The following is a 26,704-nucleotide window of genomic DNA, read 5'->3' as shown; positions in this document are numbered from 1 at the left end:
ACAAAGGATCATAGGTATCTTTATTAATTAGTCACCAAAGGCAACCATGTATATACAGCAAGCTGTTAGGAAGGGTAAGGGGATGTTAACCTTTAATACAAGAGGATTTGAGTACAGAAGTAATGACGATGTGTAGAATTAATACACCATTTTTGAAAGGTGGAAATAGTAGTGGTCATAGAGGTCTACAAAATGGAACTTCCACCACCATTAAAGATACCGGCCTTAGACAAGATAGCTCCATTGGAGAAGATACCCTGGCATTCATAAGCAAAGTAGTTAATCTAGATGAAGCAAAAGGGGCAGAACCTGTCTACAACAATAGACATTCTGTTTGACTTTGTGCTTGACTGAGGAGCAAGTATTACTGTGCCATCAGATCGGTTATCATGAGTGAAGAAGCAGATATTACAATCTAAAGTGATAAAACTACATGGCAACGATGGAATAACAAGCAGAAGCATAAGGAGTGCTGTTGGTTACACTATTACACAACACACAGCAGAGATTTGGAAATGTGTGCATTGTCCACAATCATCCAACTTCCCTTTTGAGTCTGAGACATTTCTCCAACCAACTTCATCAGAAGAGTTGGAGGAGATCGACAATGTCCAAAGGTACAATTGGTCTAGATACAAACAGCTATCCAAACGCTGTCCAGGAACAATCATTATTCACCAACCAGTCAGGAGAAAACTCCATTGGGTTTCCCAGGCTCCTGGTAGAACCCAGCAGAAGAAAGAACCAAGTGAGGTCACTTGTATTGGCATAAAAGAGCTGTTTAACACTGTCAATGTAGAGTACATCACAGACTTGACAGCACAGATAAAAATGTCAGTGTTTTGTCTTCTAAAACAGGACTGTGAATGCCAGTGACAGAGGGCCAAGTGAGCAGCAATCCTTCATTGGCATGACTTAAGAGTTTGAAAAGATTTATCAGATAAGCAACCAGAATGGGCAAATGAAGTAACAGAGCAGCTTTCTTGTATGATGGGCATTCACAAGATTCAAAGTTTCCCAGCTGATGTGATAGACAACTATCTGAATCAGCTAAGATAACGAACCAAAACAGTCTTGTTAAAATAATGGACCAAAAACAACATCTACAAAGAACAACATCTACTACAATGGATGTTTCAGATGTAAAAGATCCTTCAACATTGAGGTGATCCACAGATCAGAATCGGGTCAACAGTCCTCAAGCAAGAGATCTACCGAGCTATTATGTCTGAAGTGAGTGTGTTCTGAGGAAAGTGTGAAATTTCCAGACCACTGCATTTGTGAAGTCAGAGACCTGGAGGTTTGAGGTGGTAATGATAAACGTAATACAATTATAAACATTGTTGGATAGAGGTTAACCATGGGGAGTGAAGACATCTTTCAGGGAGATGTTGTATAAGATACTAGTTCTGAAGGGGTTCATGCAATAAGCATTCTTGTTATCTAACAAAATACCTGTTCTATAGAGTATCTACAGTAGTGTGTCCTCCACTACTAATCACTCCAAGATAAAGCAAACTAAAAGGAGAATTAAAAACCGAAAGAACTCCGGACGCTGTAAATCAGGAACAAAAACAAAGTTACTGGAGAAGCTCAGCAGGTCTGGCAGCATCTGTGAAGGAAAAAACAGAGTTAATGTTTCAGGTCCGGTGCCAGAGTTCTGAGGAAGGGTCACTAAACCCGAAACGTTAACGTTGTTTTTTCCTTCACAGATGCTGCCACTCCTGCTGAATTTTTCCAGCAACTTTGTTTTTGTTGTAAAAGGAGAATTGGTGACTGTGAACTATCTCAAAGAACTCTCTTCAGCAGGTGGCAAATGCCACAAGATACCAGGCCTGGTCATCAGGAAAAATATCACATGGAACACTTGACACAGTACAGCCTCTTTAGTATGTGCACCTCTGTTATTCAGTCCCTTAGCATATTGTGGTTTAACTTATTGATGACACCAGAATCATTCCTACGCTGGGTGTCCTCAGAATAAATCTGATCAAAATGCTGCACTAACAACAGATTTTAATAATTTGACATGTTTTTGCACCTCAGTGACTCATTAGCATTGCAGATTTTATATGCTTTAAACATTGCTAACTGGTTATTAACTGAACCATCTTTAACCATCTCCTGTTATTAATTCAGTGATGAAGTGTTTTTATACAATCCAATATTTAGAAAGCCAGGTACCAGAGAGCTGAAAATATGAAAATGCCTAAAATTTTCTTCGAAATTCTTATGCATTGGTAACCTTCTACCAATGTACCAATGAACCAACACTATATGATTCAAAACTAAGACAATTTAAATAGTGCAATGTATTATTTCCAAGAGGATTTCTGTATCGGGAGTCATTGCTGCCTGTGACATATTCAAAGGTGTGTGAATAATATTGTGTTGCAGAGCAGAGAACTCCAAATTGGAAGTGCTTAATTGGACACTTCTTTTCATTTAGCATCTTAAAATTAATTGCTTCAGTGATTCCCAGTCGCCAGCAGCTTCCCATCTGCTTGGAGCTCCTGTAATTTCAGAAACCTACACCAGATGGCAGTAGAGGTGCGGCAGGACCACTGCCTCAACCCTAATATCCCATTGTATGTCATCAGCATTAATTCTTGCTGCAGCAGGCAATAATTTGTGAGTAATAGAGCTGACTAAAGGTGTGAAAGTGAAGGAACAACAACGACTTCTCTCTCTCTCTCTCTCTGTCTCCCCAAAGCAATTATTTTAAGCTGGTTTATCGCAATTGCATGATTGGTGTGGGATAGCAGCATTATTTACAGGTGACACCATTCTTTTCATGATAGGTTCTGACCAGCATGAATCTGGGTTGGAAAGTGATAAACGAGAGTTAATTTCAGACACCAGTCACAGATTCCAAAGCTTGGATATTTTCAAAGATGGAGTTTTACACATCAAGCCCATTGATCTATACAGAGACCCCCTCAGGATGATTCTGGATGAGAAAGGGAAGCATTATCGACGATATCATCGATATACTGGAAAAAGTGGGGGCTGGAATTCGACTGCAACAAGGAATGTTCCACGATCCCACTAAGACACAGGCATAACTGGGGCCCATGTGGGTACCCATGGCAACCCCTCTGACCTGAAGAAAGTGAGAGAAAGTGTTGAGGGTGAGGACGAGCTTGGCCAGGCGGAGGAGGGTGGTGGTGGATGGGACAGTTCAGGCCTTTGTTTCAGGAAGAAGAGTTGAGCCTTGCGACCGTGCTGGTGGGGGATGGACGTCTATAGGAATTCCATGTCAATGGCGAAGAGGAGGTGGCTGGAGCCCACAAACTGGAAATTCTGAGACTGATGTAAAACATCAGAGGAATCACGGATGTATGTGGGCAGGGACTGGACCAGGGGAGAAAACACCAAGTCGGGGCAGGAAGAGATGAGATTTGTGGGGTAGGAGCAGGCAGAAACAATGGGTCTTGCCCAGGCAGTCCTGTTTGTGGATTTTGGGAGGAAGGTAGAAGCAGGCTATGCAGGGTTGGGGGTCTGTGAGATTCGAGGTAGTGGAGAGGCGGGGGGAAGATCACTAGATGACATCAGATTAGTGACCATGGTGGACATTGTTCCTGGACATCTTTGTTTCTATTTGTATATCCACTATAAACCTACCAACTCCCACAGTTACCTTAACTATATATCCTCACATCCTGCTTCCTGTAAAGACTTTATTCAATTCTCCCAGTTCCTCTGTCTCATTTACATCTGTTCTGATGATGCTAACTTTGTCAAAGAGGCCTCCGACAGTTCACCTTCTTCCTTAACCAAAGATTCCCCGGCACCCTCATTGACAGGGCTCTCAGCTGTGTCTGACCCATCTCCCACACATCCGCCCTCACCCCCTCTCTTCCCTCCCACAACAGTGATAGGGTCCCCCTTGTCCTCATCTACCATCCCACCAGCATCCACATCCAGACGATCATTAGCTGCCATTTCCACCACCTCCAGCAGGATACCACCACCGGACACACAATCCCTTCCCCTCCCTTGTCAGGCTTGTGCAAGGATCGTTCTGTCCGGGACACCGTGGACCACACCTCCTTCACTCCCAACACCACCCCCTCGCAGCCCTACGGCACCTTCCCCTGCAACTGCTGACGGTGTTACACCCACCCGTTCACTTCCTCCTTCCACACTATCCAAGGCCCTAAACACACCTTCCAGGTGAAGCAGTCATTTACCTGCAGTTCACTCATTCTAGTCTACTGTATTTGCTGCTCAGTGTAGTCTCCTCTACACTGGGGAGACAAAGTGCAGGCTCGGCAATCACTTATGCTACATTCTGCTAGTAAAAATGGCCCTGAGCTTCCAGTTGCCTGCCATTTCGAAACACTACCGTGTTCCCTGGCCAACATCTCTGTCTTGGGCTTGCTGCAGTGTTCCAGCAAAGCTCAGCACAAGCTAGAAGAACAGCACCTCACTTTCCATGTGGGAACCCTTCAGGCTTCAGGACTCATTATCAAGTTCAATAATTTTAGGGCCTGAGCACCTTCTTCCATTGTCCTTCCCCTGACCCCTACACACCAGGGCTATGAGCACAGCCAACCCATTGTCAGCCACTAATGGTCCCCATTAGCAGATACTGATTTCCTCAGGCTGGTCATTACCCATTCCTTTGCCCAACTGCTGTTCTCTCCATCTGTGCTCCATCTCCACCTATCATTGACTACATAGCCCTCCCCCATTTTCAGCCTGTATGCCAACCTTTTCCAAGGTACAATCAGTTTTAAGGGAAGGTCAAAAACAAAGTTGCTGGAAAATCTCAGCACGTCTGGCAGCATCTGTGAAGTTAAAAACAGAGTTAACTTTTAGGGTCTGGTGACCCTTCCTCAGAACGGTACAGTACAGTTCTGAGGAAGGTCCACCGGACCTGAAACGTTAACTCTGTTTTCTCCTTCACGGATGCTGCCAGACCTGCTGAGCTTTTCCAGCAACTTTGTTTTTGTTCCTGATTTACAGCATCCACAGTTCTTTCGGTTTTTATTTAAAGAAGGGTCGCTGGACCCGAAACATTCACTCTGCTTTGTCTCCACAGTTAACTGCTAGACCTGCTGAGTTTCTCCAGCAATTGCTGTTTTTGTAAGAAACGGAGTTAATGTTAGATGTGAGACAGAGCTGATTTCAAAATGCAATTGGTTTTATGTAAGTGATTCTGGATAACAAACATTTCTTTTCCTATAACACCTTTAAATGTCAGAAAACCTCTGAAGGCTTCTACAGAAGCATAATCAGAATAAAGTGGTTGTCAAACAATGAAGGAGATAGTGGGGGTGCTGCAGTGTAACTAAAAGTGCAGTCATCAAAATGAGGTATAAAGGAAGGTTTTGAAGAGGTGATGGAATGTAACTATATGACTGTCTATACTGATAGAGTTTGTCTGTCACCAAAATTTGTCTCAGATATCATGTGTAATTTTGATTTTGTAGCAATTAAGAAGTGCTGATTTATTGACATTGTGTGAAGAATGGAACTGTATAAGTTTAGAATTTTTCAATTTAGAAAAAATTGCTTTCTAGGAAATGTTGAACATGTTTTTTTCAAAACCACCTCTGTTTTGTTTCAAAAATATACTTTATTCATAAAAATACCTTTACGTACATATATAGTCACTGAAGCAGTTCAGTTCTGCACAGTAGCATATGAAGAAACAAAACGAACATTGGAGTTTGACTCTATCCAACAAGCAAACCAAAGGCATTTATTACTTATACAAGACAATATTTACATACATTTGAGGCAGGTGTGATAACTGAAGGGTGTAATACCTGTTTAACTTTGGCAGAAAGACCTTAGATGGTGGTGTTTCACCGCTGCACCTCGGTGGCAACAGCCCCAAGCTTTAGTGTGACTGAAACTGAATGAACGAATGCTCATATGGAAGGAGGAGCTCCTGCCCTCATTTTTCACAATTGGTGAAAGACACGCTATGCCAGGGTGCAACTGACTGCGGTAAAGTGTTCCTGGATTCTCCCTTTCTCTCAGCCCAAGTAAATCTCTGGGGTAGCTTCTTTTGTTCTGGAAATGTTCGTGACCTGTAGGTAAATCAAGAGCCTTTGCAGAGCTCGCAATATTAAAGGGGCTGTTGTGCTTTTCCAGGAACGCATTGTTTCTCCAGAGACTGACAGTGGGTTTGTGGGCTCCGACAGCAGCAGGCTCACTCCGGCAATTCAGACTCCGGAACACCAACCCACTCAGAGCAGGTACAATACCAATTCCTCACTGAATGCAATGTAATGTTGTAGATTAACAAAGTGGATTTTCTGTCATGTTGTGTGTAGGTGTCCGTTTGATCGGAGTGTTTCATCTTTAACCCATATTTATGCAGTAATATATTTCACAATGTGTACGTTTAGAATCAATAGTAAATACTGAGAAGAGGCTAGCACTGTTGCCTCATAGCACCAGGGGCCCGGGTTTGATTCCATCCTTGGGTGACTGTCTGTCTGTGTGATGTTTCCACATTCTTCCCGTGAATGCGTGGGTTTCCATTGGGTGCTCCAGTTTCCTCCCACATTCCAAAGATGTACAGGTTAAGTGGATTATCCATGGTAAATGCAGTGATACGGGGATACAGTGGGTGGGTGGGATGCTCTTCAAAGGGTCGGTGCAGACATGATGGGCCGATAGGCCTCTTTCCTCACTGTAGAAATTCTGTGGCTGTAAAGACTGAAGCCATTATTGTCAGTCACGTGCCACCCCCAGACCCGTCACAAAGTCCATTTCCTAACCACTAACTCCATACTGTCTCCAGAAAGTGACAGTTTGAGTCAGACTATTCCCAACCTTCCACAAGGCAAAAGTTAAGAGCGTAATAAAATACTCTCTGCTTCCCTGGATTAGTGTGACTCTAAAAACATTCAAACCATCCAGGACCAAGCAGCACTCCATCCACCAGCATTCATTGCCAATACTATAGGTATACACTTTGGGGTGCCTGGATGGTGGAAGCAACATATTCCTCTAACCACTGCTTTGAAGTAAACCGATGTTTATCTTGTGATCCACCAATTCTATTGTCACCGCAAAAATAAAACTATTCAAAAAGATATACAGCTCGGAAACAAACCCTTCTGTCCAACTCGTCCATGCCGACCAGATATTCTAAATAAATCTAGTCCCATTTGCCAGCATTTGGCCCATTTCCCTGTAAACCCTTCCTATTCATATACCCATTTAGATGCCTTTTAAATGTTGTAATTGTACCAGCCTCCATCACCTCCTCTGGCAGCTCATTCCATACTCACACCGCCCTCTGTGTGAAAAAGTTGCCCCTTGGGTCCCTTTTAAATCTTTCCCCTTTCACCTTAAACCTATGCCCTGTAGTTTTGGAAATCCCCACCCCAGGAAAAGACCTTGTCTATTTACCCTATCCGTGCCCCTCATGATTTTATAAACCTCTGTAAGGTCACCCCTCAGCCTCCAAAGCCCCAGTCTATTCAGTCTCTCCATATAACTCAAACCCTCCAACCCTAGCAACGTCCTTGTAAATCTTTTCTGAATCCTTTCACGTTTCATAACATGCTTCCTACAGCAGGGAGAAAAGAATTGCGTGCAGTATTCCAAGAGTGGCCTAACCAATGTCCTCTACAACATGACCTCCCAACTCCTATACTCAATGCACTGACCAATAAAGGCAAGCATACCAAACGCCTTCTTCACTATCCTATCTACCTGCAACTCCACTTTCAAGGAACTATGAACTTGCACTCTAAGGTTTCTTTGTTCAGCAACACTACCCAGGACCTTACCATTAAATGTATAAGTCCTGCCCTCATTTTCCTTTCCAAAATACAACACCTCACACTTATCTAAATTAAACTCCATCTGCCACGCCTCGACCTATCGGCCCATCTGATCAAGATCCTATTGTACTCTGAGGTAACCTGCTTCGCTGTCCACTACACCTCCAATTTTAGTGTCATTTGCAAACTCACTAACCATACCTCCTGTGTTCACATCCAAATTATTTATATAAATGAGAAAAAGCAGTGGACTCAACACTGATCTTTGTGGCACACCGCTGGTCACAGGCCTCCAGTCAGAAAAACAACCCTCCACCACCACCTTTTACCTTTGAGCCAGTTCTGTATCAAAATAGCTAGTTCTCCCTGTATTCTAACCTTGCTAACCAGTCTACCATGAGGAACCTTGCCAAATGCCTTACTGAAGTCCATGTAGATCACGTCCATCACTCTGCCCACTTTAATCCTCTTTGTTACTACTACAAAAAGACTCAAGTTAGTGAGATACAATTTTTCCTGCACAAAGCCATGTTGACTATCCCTAATCAGTCCTTGCCTATTCAAATACATGCAAATCCTATCCTTCAGGATTCCTTCCAACAACATGCCCACCACTGACGTCAAGCTCACCGGTCTATAGTTCCCTGGCTTTTCCTTACCACCTATATTAATTAGTGGCACCACATTAGCCAACCTTCAGTCTTCTGGCATCTCATCAAGGAAAGGAACTTTTTTGGTAAATATCAGAATGTAGATATGTAACCCTCCCATCAGGTTATATAAGAATGCAGGCAGACTTTATAGCCTATATAAAGGATGAAATGGTGCAGACAGTAGAAATCAGAAACTTCAATGAAATGTACTGGAAGTACTCCATCAAACATCTGTAGGCAGCAGGAAAGCGAAAGAGAACAGTGGGCAAGATTTTCCTCAGGAGTGTGTGAATCTCTGTCAGGTTCAAATGTGGGTCAGAAATCAGAGGTCCACACCATGTGGAAAACAGTTGCTCAATGTGATTTCCCTCTTGAGTGGCCAATTAATGGCCAGAAAGCTACCAATCAAGCCAAGAAATTGTTATGACTGAGTTTGGATATAACTCATGATTCCCATAAGTACTTTGAGTGCATTCATGATGAAATCATAATTTGACCAAAGCACATCATATTAACATCAACTGCAATGCCATGTACTTAACTGATCATAGGATCCCTACAGTGTGGAAACAGGCCCTTCAGCCCAACAAGTCCACACCGACCCTTGGAGCATCCCACCCAGACCTGTCCCCTTAAGCTGCACATCCCTGGACACTAAGGGCAATTTAGCATGGTCGATTCACCCAACCTGCACATCTTTGGACTGTGGGAGGAAACCGGAGCACCCGCACGGACACGGAGAGGATGTGCAAACTCCACACAGACAGTTACCCGAGGGTGGAATTGAACCCAGGTCCTTGGTGCTGTGAGGCAGCAGCGCTAACCACTGAGCCACCGTGCCACCCAGTGGTTGCAGGCTTTTCCTGGTACATTCTTTAAAATGTGTACACTGCATTACAGCACGGTGACTCAGTGGTTAGCATTGCTGCCTCACAGTACCAGCGACCCGGTTCGATTTCCCCCCTCGGGCAGCTGTGTGGAGTTTGCACATTTTCCCAATGTCTGGGTGGGTTTCCTCCCAGTCCAAGGACAAGTGTACATTAGGTAAATTGGCCATGCTAAATTGCCTGTAGAGTCCAGGGATGTGCAGGTTAGGTGGATTAGCCATGGGAAATGCAGAGTTACGGGAATGGGGTGGGAATAGGTTGTGGACTTGATGGGCTGAATAGCCTGCTTCCACACTGTAGGGATTCTATGATATGCTGCACTGTCCTTTTTATGATTAAGTTTGTGTGCTATCAGGCAGTGGGAGGGGATCCTAACAGCCCCTCAAAGAACTGGCGTTGGTGCTGTTAATTTGGCAACAGCATCTTGTAAACCTTGTTCACTATTGACAACTTTCTGGAGACCCCTGAATCTTTTTTACGAAGTATAATGAGTAGTCACGGCCCTTGAATGTTGCAATCGCCTAAGTTTACTCAAACAAGCTGAGGGTGCAACAGGGCTTCTGAAAAGCAGTTTACTTTCAATCATTACTTTCCTCTGTGATCACAGACTTCAAAATCAAAGGGCGATGTCACTAAAATCGCCTTGTCAGGATGAAAAACCTGCGAAGCATGACCCACAGTTTCAGGAAACCCAGCATCGAGGCGTTGCTGAACATGAGCAGTCTCCAACAGCACGACTGAACAATGTAATAAGGAGGGACAGCGTTTTGCAAGTGGATGCTTCCCGGACTAGCTCACCCCAGCAGTGGATGGGCAGCATGATGAGTGAGTTTGAACAGGAGACCTTTGTTAGTAAGTACAACCATTTTAGAATTTGTACCAGGGGGAGTTGACATCGTTCCAGCTGTCAATTGGGCTAGTGGACGTCAGCAAGCAGAGGGATGCAGCTTTTGACCCTTGTACTTTGAGTCTTATGTGGGTTCTGCTGCTGCAGAGAGGCCTTCTAGAAGTTATCACCCAAAAATGAAATGCTTGGCCACAGGAACAAAAAGAAAGGGTTCAGCAGCCCTATTCCAATTTGCTGTAAACACATCTGAAGCCGAGGGTAAAAAATTCCTGTCAGCTCTTTTGAGGAAATTTTGGGGAAAATTTAGGGAATGGAAAAGTTTTATAGGGAGGCATATTTAATATAGTTGGGTTCTACAGTAGAGCAGTAATGAGTTCATGTGCTGACAAGCTGTGCATACTCTATTTCTAGGAATCCCAAAAATCTCAACTACTTGCTAAGATTATGCATTTTTGTGACTGGGTGACAACCAATTTGACCTTTGAGGACAAAAACGTTGGGGTCAAATCCAACCTAAATCCATGAAAAATAACTCATTTCCACATCTCTAACTGTCTCAAACCAAAAATTTTTTTTTAATGCTGTCACAAGCTAGTGGGCATGATTGGCAATGCCAATATTTGTTGGCCATTCCTGATTGCCCTTGATCTGAGTGGCTTGCTCAGCCATGTCAGAGGGCACTTAAAGGGTTAACCACTTTCCTGTGGATCTGACATCACATGTAGGCCAGACCAAGCAAGGATGGTAGATTTTCTGTCCTAAAGGACATTAGTGAACCTGATGGGTGTTTATGACAGTTCGCAACGGTTTCATGGTCACCATTACTGAAAATAGCTGTTATTCTAGTTTTTTTTCCCCCCTTTAATTGAAGTCAAATTCCACCAGTTGCCATAGTGGGATTTGAACTCATGGACCCAATACTTTAGTCTGAACCTCAGGGCTAGTAGGTCAGCAATTTTACCACTACACCACATCCTCTCCTATCTATCTTCCTGTCTCTTCCATAAGTGCCCTAAGTGAAATAACCTTAAGGTGGCCTCATTCAAATCGTGTGCAACTGGGTATGCACAGTGGAAAATGGCCTAAATTCGGGGACGTCGATCATCCTGTCCAGACAAGGCCTAACAATGACTGCCAAAGGAAGAGAATGTGAAAAAGGGTCTTGTTGTGATAATTGTGTTAAGGTGCAAGGATAGTGCAATGGAAGTATATTTGAAGTTGCATTTTCTCAAATATTCAGTCAATATTGGAGTGGTCTTTCTTAATAGTAATTCCTTCTGGGAAATAAAGTGTGCCTGAAAAGATGTGTCTTTACTTTATTTAAGGCCGCACAGAGTCCGAACCTGATGTTCAAAATGGCCTCAGTGCCTATGCCAAGCAGAGGCGCCATCGCTCATCTCTGAACTCCTCACCGTTAACTTTCCATCCTAAAGTCCATTACAGTTCCAGTCCTTTGAGCATTCACTCAGCTAGAGAGTGAGTATTAATCCGAAACTATAAAATATATAAGTAGCACTTTGGTAGAATTAAAAATAAGCCAATTAATAATCTAAAGTGGCTGCAGAAACCTCTTCGCGGGCATAAACCCCAACTTAACATAACTAACATTCAATTTGGCATTGATGGGTCTGTAGTTTAACTAATTCCTGCTTGGGTAACCTGTTGGTCCAGACAATTAACTAAAAGGTATCAGTCCCCTTAAGTTAATTTTTGAATTACAAATGCTTTGTGAATGAATTGATCTGGTCTAAGTCGATTTGATGTTTTCTTTGCATCTTTAACCTTTTGCATTTGATGTTGTGTTTTCAGTGAGGTGATTCAGGCTTTGCAAATGGAGGTCTCCCAACTCAGACAGCGTTTGGAGGAGACACTACATAAGCCCCAAGGAGATTCTGAAAAGAATCCATCAACCAGACTTCAAGGCCGTATTGATAAGCAGTATTCTCCATGGAGAGCAGCAAGGTACATTGTCTGTTGTAATAGTGCTACAACAACAGAGATATTCTATTTGTCATCAATACCCATTGCGCCCTTTTTAATGAAGGTGACATAAATTGAGAAAAAAGAACCCTTGAGATGTTAAACCAAGGAACCATCCGCCTCTGAGGTGAACATCAAAGAATCCGTAGGACTATTGGAAAAAAAAAGTAGTTTTTTTATCCCATTAACCTGAACGCAAAGTATTTCTCAACAAATTCCATCAAAAAATTGATCAACTCATTGCTGTTTCGTGGGACTGTGCTGTGAGCAATTTGACAGTCACATTTCACTTCACAACTTCATTGGTTGCAGAGTATGCCTTGAAGGTTCTTCTTCCTTTGTTTTTTTTGTTGTTTTCTCCCTCATATATCTTAACTGAATTTTACCAGTCAAAGTGAGCCATTTTTATTCAAATGAGTTTGCTACACCAGAAGGCTTGCTCCCAAACTCTGTGTTGCTATTAATTTGTTCAACACTATCATAATGGTAAGCCACAGAGAGCAATGTTAGATGAGACGACAAAAAAACCTACAGAAGGAGGAACATTTTAAAGGGTGTCTTAAAGGGGGAAAGTGAGGTTGAATCACAGAATTGTTTGAGCACAGGAGGTTGCCATTGAGCCTGTAATATCTTTGCCTTCGCTCTGAAGGAACAGTTCCTGGAGTACCATCTTATGCCTACTCCCCGTAGCCTTACGCATTCCTCTTATGCAGGTAATGATCTAATTCGCTCTTGAATACCTCAATTGAACCTGCCTCCACCACACTCCCGGGCGATACATTCAAGATTTGAAACATTCACTCTGCAATAAACTTCTTTCCTCATGTTATCGCAAATGACTTTTCAATTTGTGCTCTCTGGCTCTCAAACCTTCCACTAATGAGATCATCTACTCTGTGACAACTCTTCATGATTTTGAGTATCTCCATGAAATCTCTTCTCAGCCTGCTTTCCTCCAAGGAAAAGACCTTCTATTTCCCCAACTATCTCCATGAAGCTACTCTGGAAACATTCTCATATATCTCTTCAGCACTCTCTCTTTAATGTCCTCACATCCTTCCTGAAGTGCAGAATCTAGTTGAGGCCAAACTATGTTTTGTACAAGTTTAACCTATTGTTCCCGTTTTGTATTCTATGCCCATATTAACGAAGCTTAGGATTCTGATTGCTTTATTAACCATACTCTCAAGCTTCAGCCACGAATGAAATTTTCAAAGTTCTAATAAGATTATGATACAGATTCAACCAAAACACAACATTTTGATTATTGATAACAGGACGTTCTGTATCATTGATGACACTGCAATGATCATTGACACCACAACTGACTCTGCACTGGCATGGTACCGTTTACAGTCAGGGGTTAATGGTTAGTGCTTTTCTATTGTTTTGGATTGGAAAGCACGTATTGCTAAGAGTTGGAGAGTTATGGGGAGCAGGCAGAAAAGTGGAGTTGAGGTCAGCCATGACCATATCAAATGACAAAGCAGGCTTAAGGGCCTAAATCACCAACTTGTGCTGCTAATTGTTATGTTCTTATGTTCTTTCCTATACCTATAAGGAATCATTATTATGCTGCGGTATCATATCCCTTGAATAACATGCATGTCGGATCTCAAAGTGGTCATTCTTTTCAATGTATTCTCTCTTTTTGTAAGGAAACACACACAGGAACATCTGGAAAAGATGGAGGACCAAGCTTGGAACAAATCCTCAACAAGTCATAGCAACTCCAAATTGTTTCCACAGCACAAGTCGGACCTAGAAATAAGTAAGTGAGCACAAAATGTTTTTGCAAGACAATTTAATTGGCCAATTCATTCTGATAACTGATTCCTGTAATGTTTTCCCATTACAACTCTCACCATTTACACCAGCCACACTGCACATGTCACTCATCCGTATTGGGCAAAGGTGACTGAACACTTACCTGTACTATTGGTGCCAAAATGCAACTTAATACTATATTGAGCATTAATAAGTTTTATTCAATCATACTTGCATTTAAAGTGCTCTGTGGATCAGAACATATTTTCACCTGTTTTATATTCTGGATCTCGATGAATTTTATTAAGTGAAGTTTGGTGGTTGCGCAGATATAAAGTTAATACATCAACCATTGGACACACCTGATTGTTGCCAAACAGGGTGTTGCTTATGCTGGGGAGAGTCTCACCTTCTGGCCTATGGCGAAACTGTGTTCACCTCATTGGCGCATGGTGGCACAGTTTATATTATTGGATGTGAAGTCTATGCTGGCTGCAAGTGTGTGTGTGTGTGTGTGTGTGTGTGTGTGTGTGTGTGTTTCATAGCAGGGAATATAAATGTTATGCTGATGTAAACCTGAAGTGTTGTGCCAGAGATTGGGATAAAAGTATATTAGCAGTGAATTTCTTGAAATCTTACACAGAGGCAATTGTGTAAGTGTGCTGATTTTCCACTCAAATAAAAGTGAGAAAATTTCTGAGCAATTGATGTATGATCCTTTTTATTGTAAATTGAATTTACTCACTCTTTTACATAGATTCAGTGAGAGTTTGCATAAGTTCAAAGAGTGCAACATTTCTGTACTCATACTCATTCAAACTGGGTGTAATTTGAAGCCTAAAATTGTGTTATTGGTACGGCATACCCAAAGAATTTCAGGTTTTGTAGCAACATTTTGGACAATTTTTGGGTTTTTTTTTACTGCTTCCCTCACTGAGACTCATGTACATTTTCTGTATTTTGAATGCACATCTGTAGCATCAGAATGAGTTGCAGTCACAATTTGAAAACTGTATGATTGGAATGATGATGTGTTGAGCTGGGGTTTTCATGATACACCCACACTTTCCTTAATTAATTAATATGGCAGTTATGCCTCTTAGTGGAGTTAATGGAAGAGGAAAACTGTTTCTTATTTTCCCTCCATAGCTTTGCCATTATTCAGTTTCTGGAAGGATCAAGAACATTGTGACATACATTCTGGTTAACTCAACCCTTATAGTTTTGGTGCAAACCTCAAGAATTTTGCTCCACTAGTGGATTTGCAAAGTGGCTGTACTTATTAAAAAGTTTGAGAGATAGGGCAGCATTTTAACTGCGGGTTCGGCTGGGATTGATTGAGGCTCTGGTATGAGAATGTGATGAAAGGTGTGTAATTTATATCTAACTTTTTTTCTCGGAGTTTGGATTTCAAAGTTTCAAACTTGTGTGTTGGTCACTTTTTATGAATGAATTTAATAATTAACTAGGTCACATTTTCCAGAACCATAATTTTACATCAGTAATTGTCAGAGAGTAGATGGTTGAAGGCCTTCTGGAATGTTAGTGGAAGTTTGTTTATATTTTTGGGTTTTATGACAGGAGCAGAAAAATGTCAAACCATCAGCTTTGTAGGAATTAGAGTTAGTCAAAAGCTTTTGAATTCAGTTTGAAAGATACTGACTAAAGGCAGATGTAAAAATAGTTTCTCCTAGAAAAAGGAGTTTGTTCAGAACAGCTAAGGGAGGTTGAAGGGTCACTATCAAGGGGGCCATAATTTTAAAGTGAAAGGCAGGAGATTTAGAGTGATTTGAGTAAAAACCTTCCCAACCAGTAGAATGTACGGTTTGGGAAGGTAGTCAAGGCATTAAGCCTCAACCTTTAAACCGTACTTGGATAAGCTCTTGAAGTATCATGACATTCAGGCTGTGTGTCTGTTGTGAGTAGGTAGGATTAGGGTGGTAGTACATTGTTGGCAAAACAGACTTGATGGGCTGAAGGGCCTCTTCTGTACTGTATGATTCTGTGTGAGGGTTTCAGTTTGTGACAGTGCATTTGCTTAGAAATCTCCACTGGTTATTCAAAACTGAGAAGGTTTGAGATCTCCATTGTGAGAGTCAAGGAAAATGGCTTTGCAGCTCACAGGACTGATTTTGATTTGCTATAAAGCGTCGGGCTTGAGGAATAGATGGGATTTTGCTTTGTCAGGTGTTTGGAAACTATGTTATATTTAGACAACTTGGTTTGTTTTATTCTATTTTTTAAACTAATATGTAGAAACTTCTGTGTTATTGTCAGTTTAAACTGCAGCCAGACATACTTGCGTCTCAGTGAAAGATCACCATGTTAAGTTTTTGAATAAAATAAAATATGATGAAGCTAGGTTTCATGCTGGAATCTGATTATTCAAGTAGTAACTACAGCTGAGGTTTAAATTTCAGGGCAGGGGACTTAAGTCCCCAGTTATATACTGGCTTGTCAGTGACCCAACATGATCCAGTGCTTGTTTGGAGACACATGGAGAAACACATGTGGAGATGTCAGGTTTCCAACACTGACAGGCTAAGACACAATTAATTCAGCCTTTAATCTAGGTTCCTGTGTATAAAAGCCGGTACATGGAACTGTGTAGACCTCACAAGGGGTAACACAATGACAGTGCAGTAGGAATACACTGCTTGGTGGTATTTGAAGGCTGATAAGCCTTGGAAGAGTGAAACTGCTTAGCTGCTTCTTTACCTATGTGTAAGGCTTGCGTTTGCAGCTCTTGCTTTGAGAGTGTGCTGTCACTGCTTTATAGCTGATTTCCAAATTTTTGAGTCACTTCACCTATCTTGGTCTTTGATCTACATTTCATTCTGCCAATTTTCATTTCAGCATGGCAGCAGCTTAATTTTTTTTTTACCCTGGAGCAACAACACCAACACAAACAGCAGTAAGAGCAACACTAATATCAACATTGCTTCCCTTTAAAGCTGTATGCTACTCCAGAAGAGAGCGGGGCAAGACATGAAGTTCCTCCTCAAAGGAGGCAGTACCTTCAGTACTGGGTCCAAATGCTAAAGATCAGCTCCTCAACATGATGAAACAGAAACATAAGGAGAGCTGAAAATTTTGTGGCAGTCTCCTGGAACAAGATTCCTTTTCAAAGGGACCAGAACATCAGGCATTGCCAGTCACCACTAAGGACAACATGGACTTGAATTTCTTCATCGCCAGTTCCTTCCAGGGCTCTGCTGATGACATCTGCAGAATTCCCCAACCTTTTACCCTCTACGTATCTCCTGGGTGACCAATGCAATGTTTTCCATGGGAAGCTTTTCATGTATGTTGTTGCACCATATTTAGTGCCTTGTATCTTGGAAGCTGCCAGAATGTCTTCATTCTCCAACAGTCACATTGTCCATGTAGAATGAGTGATTGAGTGACTCGATGGAGGCAAAGATGTGCCTGAAGTTTGGATGATGACACTTGTAAAAAGCCCTAATGATATAGGGAGAGATACAGCAGGAGCCCCATAACCACATGGACCAAACCATTGGGTTTGCTGAAGAAGCAGTTCAGGTCTTCAGTACGTCCCTGCAAGAGTGTTTAGAATAACACGCATCTGCTGTGCTTTACACCGCATAATGCAGAGAGCCCTGGAGCTGTGGAATGGTGCAAACTACTCTACATCAAGATAAGGAGAGGCAGAATGAGGCAGAACCAGATGTTACCAGGGTGTTTTCAACCCCTCATCTGAACGCAAGAGAAGCCCATTGTGGGAAACCCCCAAAGCTTTATGGCAAAACATCCAATGCCCCCAACTCCCCCCAACACAAATCATTCACAACATTAGAAATCACTGCCTTTGCTCAAGCTTCACCGTAACCTGGTCTACTTCAGCATGGAACCGCACAATTTGTGGAGTGTCACCATAAGGGATGGGAGTGAAATGGCATGTGAGGGTGAATGTTGACAGCTTAGCTGGAGTCCTGACGAAGTACATGGAGAGAGGAATGAGTGACACTACAAGGTGTGTGCTTCCGAGAAGCATTGTCGAGAACGTCCATCTGGTGCCTGCCAAATTAAAGGGAGATACTATCCACCATTCCTGACCTCACTGAACCTCAGGGCACTGAATCGCAACTGACTTAAAACAGTCAAGGCAAAGTCTACATCTCTGATAAATGGATTACCAGTTCACCCCTGGTATACCAGCCATTGTGGGCAGGTTAGTTAGATTAAACCTCAGCCCAGGATTCCCTCCAGGCTACCAGTGCTGGGCACTCCTGAAAGTAGTTTGAGCATTTCGCATTCAGGAGGCTCCTGTACTCATGCACTCTTTCAGTCTTTCCAAAGGCAAACAGAAATGCTGTTCAGAGACCACAATCAGTTCGGACAGCATTGAACTGCTTTGTTCTACAAATGGTAAGTGAAATTACAGAGTAACAAATGCAAGCAAATCTCGCCTTGACCACTACGTCTTCACATTGTCTTTCAGTTCCTAGATGTTGGAAGTAATTACAGTTTAAGCCTGTAAAGTTAAGTACTCCACTTTACCATGTTGCCTGACGTTGTTGATAGAGACCACATTACACAACAGCTGACTCCCCACTGAAGCTGTGAATGTTGCCCACTGCAACACATATACATACAACTGGTTCCTGGCTAATTAGTTCCCAGCTCTTTACAGACAAAATAGCAACATAAAATACTGACTCAACTCACTGCAGAAGATTTTAAAACATTCCCCACTATTGCTAGTAATGCGCTTAGAGAAGTTATTTGAAGGCTGCTGAAACCTGCGAGTGTGATATTTGAGGCAGTATTCAAGAAAAACAGGGGCCAGAAAATTGAAAGTTAAACACCAACCAATCTTCAGGATTTTAATCTATCTTTCAGGGAGAACAGTTGGGCAGTTGGATATCTGGTAAGAAGCTGAAACCACAGACATTTTTTGTTTAATCATTTGTCTCAGTGTTGACAAATCTCAGCCTGTGGGTTTATTGGACACAAGAATTCAGCAGCTGTTTTGTGTTAGGGAAATCAGAATTCTCACAGATCTGAAACAAAAACAGCATCTGTGGAGAGAGAAACAGTTAATGTTTCGAGTACAGTGCCCCTTCTTCAAAACCTTCCCACTGACCTGATTCGGCTTTGACACTACTTAATGTTGAATAAAGTGCTAACATTGCCATCTGAGCTCATACCAATGGGTTAACTATGTGGAGAAGTTACTGAGGGCAGCCAAAGTCTGTGGAACTATATTTCAGAGAGGCCTCATTGCCGGCAGGACAAGGTGAAACAATTGACGAGAACTTTTAAGGAAAGTAGCTGCACCTGAATCATCTGGAAATAGAGAAAATGTGCTATTTATAGGGAGAAGAGTGAAAATACTTTGTTAGGGAGCAACATTATTGGTATCTTGAGTTTGTACAGAAACAGAGAAAAATACCAAAGTTGAGACACATTGCATCTTCTCACATTTAATCATGGGACTGTCTGCAGTTAGGACCTGAGAAGAACATGGTACTGAATTTCAGGGGAAAAGACAAGAGGTGTAAGCAGCTGTAAATGGACTGGTAAGTTTACACTGTGCATTCACAGCTCTCTCCATTGTGACCAGGCTCTGATTCCTGCTCAAAGGCTTAATTCTTTCAAAATTTATTACATTCTGCTCATGAGATAAAAACATATAACCAGATAAGTTAGAGCTTAAAATATTTACCATCCATCTATACGACTTCAACAAGAGGCCAAGAGTAATATAGCAAGATAGCTTTGTATCATTAGCAATCTGAAAATGTGAGCTGTGAGGAGACTACAAAGAGATACAGACAAGGCAAGTGGTAATAATGTGGTGGATGGAGCTTTTTCACTGTTTTCCACTTTCTTTACTCCCTCCTAGGTGTTAATTAGCCCCTGTTCTCTAGCACCAGGAGTTCTCTGGTACTTTAACCAAATGTTCCTTATACACTTGGCAGAAGAGTATGTCTGATAGTGAACTACTAAGTTCTAGTTTAAAACAGTGGTTTTGCCACTCTGGGCTGTATTAAATATAGATGACCAAGTCTTGTCTGTTGGCTGAAGAGCTGACAAGAGCCTCATGATGCCAATCAGGCAGTGGAAGACCTTTCCCAGGATCAACGCAAAGAGGTGACAGTCAATTAAAAGCTGGCAGCCCTTCATTTTCGGCAGCCTTGCCAGAGGAAGTCATGCTAACTGCTGGCAATTCAACCACCCAAGGTCTAGGTTCGCCAAAACCCCCAGGCCACAGGTGAGTGACGGCAGGAGGGGGTTTGTGGAGTGGGGATTAAGTAGAGTAATGTTGTCGGAAGAAAGGGCAGGAATGCTGTCTTTCCCCGGAATCACACCCCTCATCCCTCCACCCTGCCAGCCCCCACGAGTAGCCTTTTGCTTTTCAGGTTTCCCATGCCAGGTCCCCCGGCTCAACATTGGGTGATAAACAGCAGCAGAATGGGATTCCTACATATGAGCATTTATTGGATGTGAGCAGGAGAGAGACTGGGAGGGGGAGGGTTTCCCACTTCTCAACTTAACACTGAATTACTCCCCACCACATGACCAAACTCACCTTGGGGAGGGCAGGAACGTCTGCTCTATGAGTCTTGCTTACACAGAACATAATGGCCCATTATTGTGTTGGTTTGAAAGCATTAAATGGTGGGTCATTTGTCTTGTCATACTGTTTACGTGGTTTTGTCTAACCCCTGCAATGGAATGAATGCTTTGTCTTTGGTTGTATCGATGCCACAGTGCAAAAGTTTGTTTTCAATATTTCTAGTAATCTAGGCACCTTTGAGATGGGGAAATCCATTTGTTTGTTCTATGCAGTTTGAAATAATGTTCAACAGGCCAGTTGAGTTTTAAGGCTCTCAACCCTGGCTTTGTAAAATAGGAGCTTTGTTAAAAATGAGCACGGCAGTGACTAGCATCGTAACGCTTTAAAAGGTCAAAATGTCGCTCACCTTTTAATGTTAAATATTTTGTTACTAACGCAGAAAGGCCCTCTACAAATCATCATCATCATCATCATCCTATTCAACGCCTCAGTCAGAAAAAAGAGAAAGAGATTAAAAAGAAGTTAGTCCCAGAAAAGACAATGCAAGACAGCATGAAAAAGTTCAAAAACGAAGAAGCGCACTGTGGTTCAATACCAAGGCAGGAAAGTGCGATGGGGGGAGGGAACCGAAAATCTCACTTTTCAGAAAGCTGTTTATATTCATGCAACAGTAATCTTAATCTTTGGCGGGAGATCATGGAGGAACAAAAGAGAAACAATAGGTTATTGGAAGAACTCATTGAATTACACAATGATATTAAAACATACCTCCAGAAAATCAGCAATTTATTAGGGGTCTTTGCACCAAGCCTTTTCGTGAATGGGCATCAGAAATCAGATTGTTCATGTATTTGACATTGACATACTCGTGTCAATCATCTAATTGAATCATGCTGTAACTCAAAATTGCCCGCCTATGAGCTCAAGTCAATAATCAGTACCACCCTTCCCCCAAACCACCACCCAACCCTCACCCACAGCCGTGTGTAATCACACAAACATGCACACAGACACTAATCCACAAATGTGCAAACATTAGCATCGCCTCCAGGACATATTCTGTGAAAAACCCAATCCTGCTTTCTCTCAGCCATCAGCTGCATGTTATCAATTAGTATATTCTGCCAACTGGTACCAAGTACAGTTAAACCAGTAGAATGCACCATTGTGCAAACAAACTGCTACTAGCTACATCATCAGTAGATATATAACCATGGAGCATGGTTACTTTCATTGTCTGATTCAAAATGCTCTCTTGTGTGCAATCTAATTTTGCAAGGGCAGAATCATAATAGTAGTGCTGGGTGTTGTCAGTTGGAATGAATACCCATAATCACACTCCACCAAAATATAATGATAATGACATTCAGGAACTCCCTGCAAAGCACTGCCAATGTTTTGATGACTCTTGTGAACACGAACTAGAGATTGTGCTTGTAGATGCTCGACTGTCAGAACAGACAACTTCTTTCCCACTGTGCTAGAGGGTACAGAATTTTGCCTTTACATTTAGCAGTTTGTCATGATAATAAAGTTCATGTAACACCCTGTAATAATGTGTTATGTTTCATTGTTAAGAAAACACATCAATAAATTGAGTTTTCGACTTGCCAAATAACATTTACTCAACACTACTTGTTAGCTGACATACAGTTCCTAATTCACCTTCCTGTCTGAATATGCCATCAAGTATTTTTTTTGAATTGGAATGCTTGCTCAGTCATAATAGATGGGTTGTTAATAGAACAAAACTGCAGCCAGCATGAGGAACTAGTAACACAGGCTTGTGAGCATTTGAAGAGGAATAACTATTTGAAGGTACTTCTTGTCTGAAGAAATGGCATATTCTAAATACTTCTCAAGCGTATATAATTCGATGAATGTTGACCTGCAGTCACTGCCTCTCTTCTGTGTAATGTGCAGTATGTGAAAGGCAAGTTTTGAACTATAGGGACTGTTTGAGGGCACTTGAAAGCCAAAGGCAGGTGGAAGAAGGAAAATAAGAAAAATTGTTTTAGAGACTCAGGAATAAAGCAAAACTATAGGAAGATAATAGGCAATCCACAGTATCTGCCATTAATGAGAATCAGCTTTGAAAATGTGTGCAAACATTCAACTTCCCATGGCCAACATTGGGTTCACAAACCTGTCCACAATAAGCTGTATTGAGAAATGATGGGTAATAATTAATTTAACAAAGAATTGATATTATCCACATTGTTTCCATACTTTTCCTTTCGTACATGGGGAAATAGACAGAAATATGTAAAAATAAAGGTAAATTTTGTGCTACAATGTTCCCTGTGTGATATCAAGACAGTTTAAAAGATTAATGTCAATGAGCCTGATTCAGTGTAGTCACAATTTATTGGTATTAAAACTAGGTTACAAAAATATTTGGCAGTTCATTATTTCATTAGCAAATGAAAACTGCCATAAGAGTAGAAAAAGCGTATGGAACACCAACAGGCTATTCAGCTTCTTGAGCCTATTCTGTCATTCAGTTAGGTCATGAGTGATCTGGATCTGAGATCCATTTACCAGACATTCACCCAGGCCAGTAACTGTGAAAAATTGGAAATAGAAAATTTATTTATGTTCTTCCCCAATCCCCTAAAGTAGTCAGCAAGGTTACAAAGTTTCATAAATCTTTTAACTGTCTCCACAGTCAGTACCTCCATCTCCTCAATCCCAACAGTTTGTGACCTATGGTGCCCCATTAAATATTTATCTTCCTCTATAAACCTCAATCCTATCCAAACCAACATGGTCCCATTCATATCCAGCTCCTTTTTATCATAGTTTACACCTGCCTTTTAATCACCAGTATTTTTCCCCTTCCCCAATTCTTTCTCGGTCAGATGCCCCTTCAGCACTGTTCTCAAAATTATTGTTTCACGGTAATTGTCTAATATGAGCATCAGTGGCTTTTTGTTCATTAGGCAAAATAGCTCATGTCCTGTGTCCTACATATGCTGGATTAAAAGAGCTCAAATGCAAGTCAATTTATTACTATTCTTCAGCCAAGAGATTAAGTCGAGCTGTTTCTGCCTTACCAGTACTCTGCCTGACACCATTAGAACAGAAGACCTTCCCCATTATTATAAAAATCACATCAAAGGCACATCAAATTTTGAACACAATTTCCATACAATCTTCTGTGAGGAATGTCAAATCTCCTTAGTGTCAGATGTGTGACGACGCCATGGCTTTAAGATGTTATTTTGTCCTTTTTTATTTTGAAAAGAGGTTGTAAGACAGAGGTGACAAGCAGTCTGCCATAACCAGTCAAGCAAACAGCTTCTGAGGCCTTGGGTTTTTCTTTAAAGTTGGAACAATAGAAGCAGCCTGGCTGGGTGTGATCAGTTCTCACAGACCAGGATCTCTAGTTTTCATGTTTAGCTTTAAGCAGTTGCTGTTGTGGGCTTGAAGAAGTAGAAGCTATTTCTCCTTCTCTCAATTACAGCCAAAAACTGGGGGTTCTCTTCCTAGACTACTCGATTACATGTGAGACAAAATCTGTTCTTCTGAATTTGCCTTTTTGTCAAAGGTGTGATAGTGGGATATTACTATATTGGAATAGTTAATAGTACTGTATTTATTATTCTGTTAAGTTTTTCAATAGAGTTGTTATTTTAAATTCCTCTTTCTTGATTGTATTTTAACTATAGTGTTTAAATAAACTGTGTTTTGCTTCACATTGATTAGTTTGACCAGTCACATTGCATCTGGAACACAGCACTTTACACTTGCCTTAAGTATTAGAAAAAGTTCGGGTCTAGGCTATCTTCTTAAAATATTTTGAGGGGGTCTGGTCAGGTCCATAACAGACGATTGTTGCTGATTTTCCGACCTATGACTTCCAATTACAAACAGTCCATCTAAACAGGTTACTTAACATTTGTATCATTGTGCAACTTTTTGTATTTTAAAGTCCTGAATAACAAGACCTGTCAATACGTTCTCTCTACTGAAAGCAAACAAAAGTTACTTGAACATTTACTTCTAACGTTAAACCTTTAAAATTCTATGAAGGCTAATCAGCTCCAAACTTATTATGAATGTATTTGAAAAGGAAGAGATTAAGATGTTTCCACTTGTGACAGAGACCAAATCTCAGAACTATAAATTTATAAAAATCACGAAAATCTGTTATGAAATTCAGGAGAAATAATCAGAGAGTAGTTAGAATATGGATCTTGGTATCACAGAGTATTTGAGGTAAATAGGTCAGATATGATTAAACGTGGCTCAGTACCACACGAAGGAAGATGAATAGAAAGGATATATTGATAGGATTAGAAATGCAATGAATGGACGCTAGTGCTGTATAAATCTCAGCATGAATCAGTTGGATTATGTGTTTGTGTTACTGTATATTTTATATGATTCTATGTAATCAAAGGTGGGACCATTCTATAAAGCCTTTCGGTTATCAATTTGAATGAACTGCTGAACACAGTTTACTGCATAAAAACACCATTTGTTGCAAACTTATCCAAACATTGTTAGTCAGTGTACTCCAGCAATCTAACTGATGAACTGAAGTTCACTTCAACTGGCTGCACAGTATAAACGGCTAAACACCACAGTTTCAAATAGTTTTTTTTCATGTACTTGGCATTCTAACTTGATGGCAGCATTATTTTGTTAGTGGAGAGGTGCATGTTACTGTATTACTGCATGTTGCCTGGCCTAACATGATTTTGCAGAAATTAGATACTCTCAATAGTTCTCATTAACCACAGAAGACAAACTAAAATATTTAGAAGTGCACGGAAGGACAAAACTTCACAAGAGTTCTGATTGTGTAGATAGATATGAGCGTTTATACACCATTGTGTCACAATCTGTTATCAGTGATGTCCTTATACAATCTGCACTAGGGTCTTATCTGAATAGTAAAAGCAATCAGTTAATCCCAGTCATGTGTCAACAACATTTACCATAAACTGTCACGACCTCCTTGTCTGCTATTTTCCCATTAGGTGTCTTATCTTTAGTTTGCTGCATTCTTCTCCTAGAATGAGGCAATGAGGAGAGATCAATAGGTTTATGGACTGTACACCATGCAATGTATAGTTGTTGCAGCATAACAGAAATAACTCTCAATTAAGTCCCATATCATGCAGGTAATTTTAAAAAAACCTTGAACAGGGTAAGATTAACTGAGAGGAGAGAAGTGAAAAGGAAATGGAAAATCTTAAGTTTTTTTGTCTTCATTGATATTGTATTAACTGTGATTCTTCCAGGTGCTGAGTCAGATGCATCTTCACCTATCCCTCAACCTGTTTCTGTTAGTCAGACGAGCAGGAGATCTTTTTCTCGTGAAAGACAAAAACACAGGCCTGTTAAAGTCAAAGGACCATACACAGGTAAAAGGGCTATGAATTTTATTATGTGCTAAAGAATGATTTTACAACTGAATGAATTTGGTAATACTGCTCTGAAGCCCTACCGATCACATAATGGTATAATGTTTCCCTGAGGCCAGATGCTTTCCTACCTCCTACTCTCCTCTGACTGGACTGTTAAGAGATAGGGCATATTCTTAGGCTTACTCAGCTCCCACTAGAAGATCATGGATCACAGGCACCATCAGCCTCCTGATCCACTTAGACAGTAAAGGATTGGATGGATAGATGCCATCCTACAAGAGTTCCATTCCATCAAATTGCCAGGGATAAAAACCTGTGATTCACTGATCTCAAACTAAGTGACTGCATATTCTATTGTGGCAACTTTAATTCATCTCTCAATGGGAAGCAGATAGGCAAGCTGTTCAAATTTACATTTCCTGCTCCATTTTTGCTGATCAACTTTAACTGGTCTTGACAGGGTTGAGAGACTTGTGTATAAATACCAATCCAGGTCTAATGATTTCTATTGCATTTCAAATGAGACCAGACCAGGCCGAACTGAGCCTGCAATCTGTGGGACAGATGACAAAGGCCTCAATGTTGAGTGTAAAATTTCCTTTGTGGAGCCAGGAGGAGTGAATGTGTTATTCTGGGCCCCACATGGAAGCCTCCCTAGCCCTGGATCCCACCTCCAGTCTCTTCTGAGATCCACACGGATATTTACGACCTCCTTTGTATTAGATCCACCCCGCCCTTTCCTTTGCCTTCATGAGATCATTTCATCACCAATTGATCTATTGTTGATTGAAGGTTTAGACAAAGCGTGGCCCCATCCTCTGTGTGGAGCTGGAGGAGCACAGCAGGCCAGGCTTTGTCTAAACCTTCAATCAACAATAGATCAATTGGTGATGA

At 41.3% G+C, this 26,704-nt stretch overlaps 1 protein-coding gene across 1 annotated transcript in view; it reads left to right on the top strand.

Moving 5' to 3' along the window:
• Positions 1–26,704, top strand: part of akna (AT-hook transcription factor) — a 150,546-nt gene that overhangs the window by 112,538 nt on the left and 11,304 nt on the right. The window contains exons 13-18 of the mRNA XM_048613521.1: positions 6,109–6,212; positions 9,902–10,146; positions 11,467–11,617; positions 11,951–12,103; positions 13,780–13,892; positions 25,685–25,807. Coding sequence (XP_048469478.1) covers positions 6,109–6,212; positions 9,902–10,146; positions 11,467–11,617; positions 11,951–12,103; positions 13,780–13,892; positions 25,685–25,807 — 889 coding nt within the window. The remainder of the gene's footprint in view (positions 1–6,108; positions 6,213–9,901; positions 10,147–11,466; positions 11,618–11,950; positions 12,104–13,779; positions 13,893–25,684; positions 25,808–26,704) is intronic.

The sequence above is a fragment of the Rhincodon typus genome, chromosome 28 (assembly GCF_021869965.1).
Source record: "Rhincodon typus isolate 14 chromosome 28, sRhiTyp1.1, whole genome shotgun sequence".
NCBI classification, from domain to species: domain Eukaryota; kingdom Metazoa; phylum Chordata; class Chondrichthyes; order Orectolobiformes; family Rhincodontidae; genus Rhincodon; species Rhincodon typus.
Note: the sequence above shows the minus strand (reverse complement) of the source record. Positions and strands in the feature narration are given on the sequence as shown.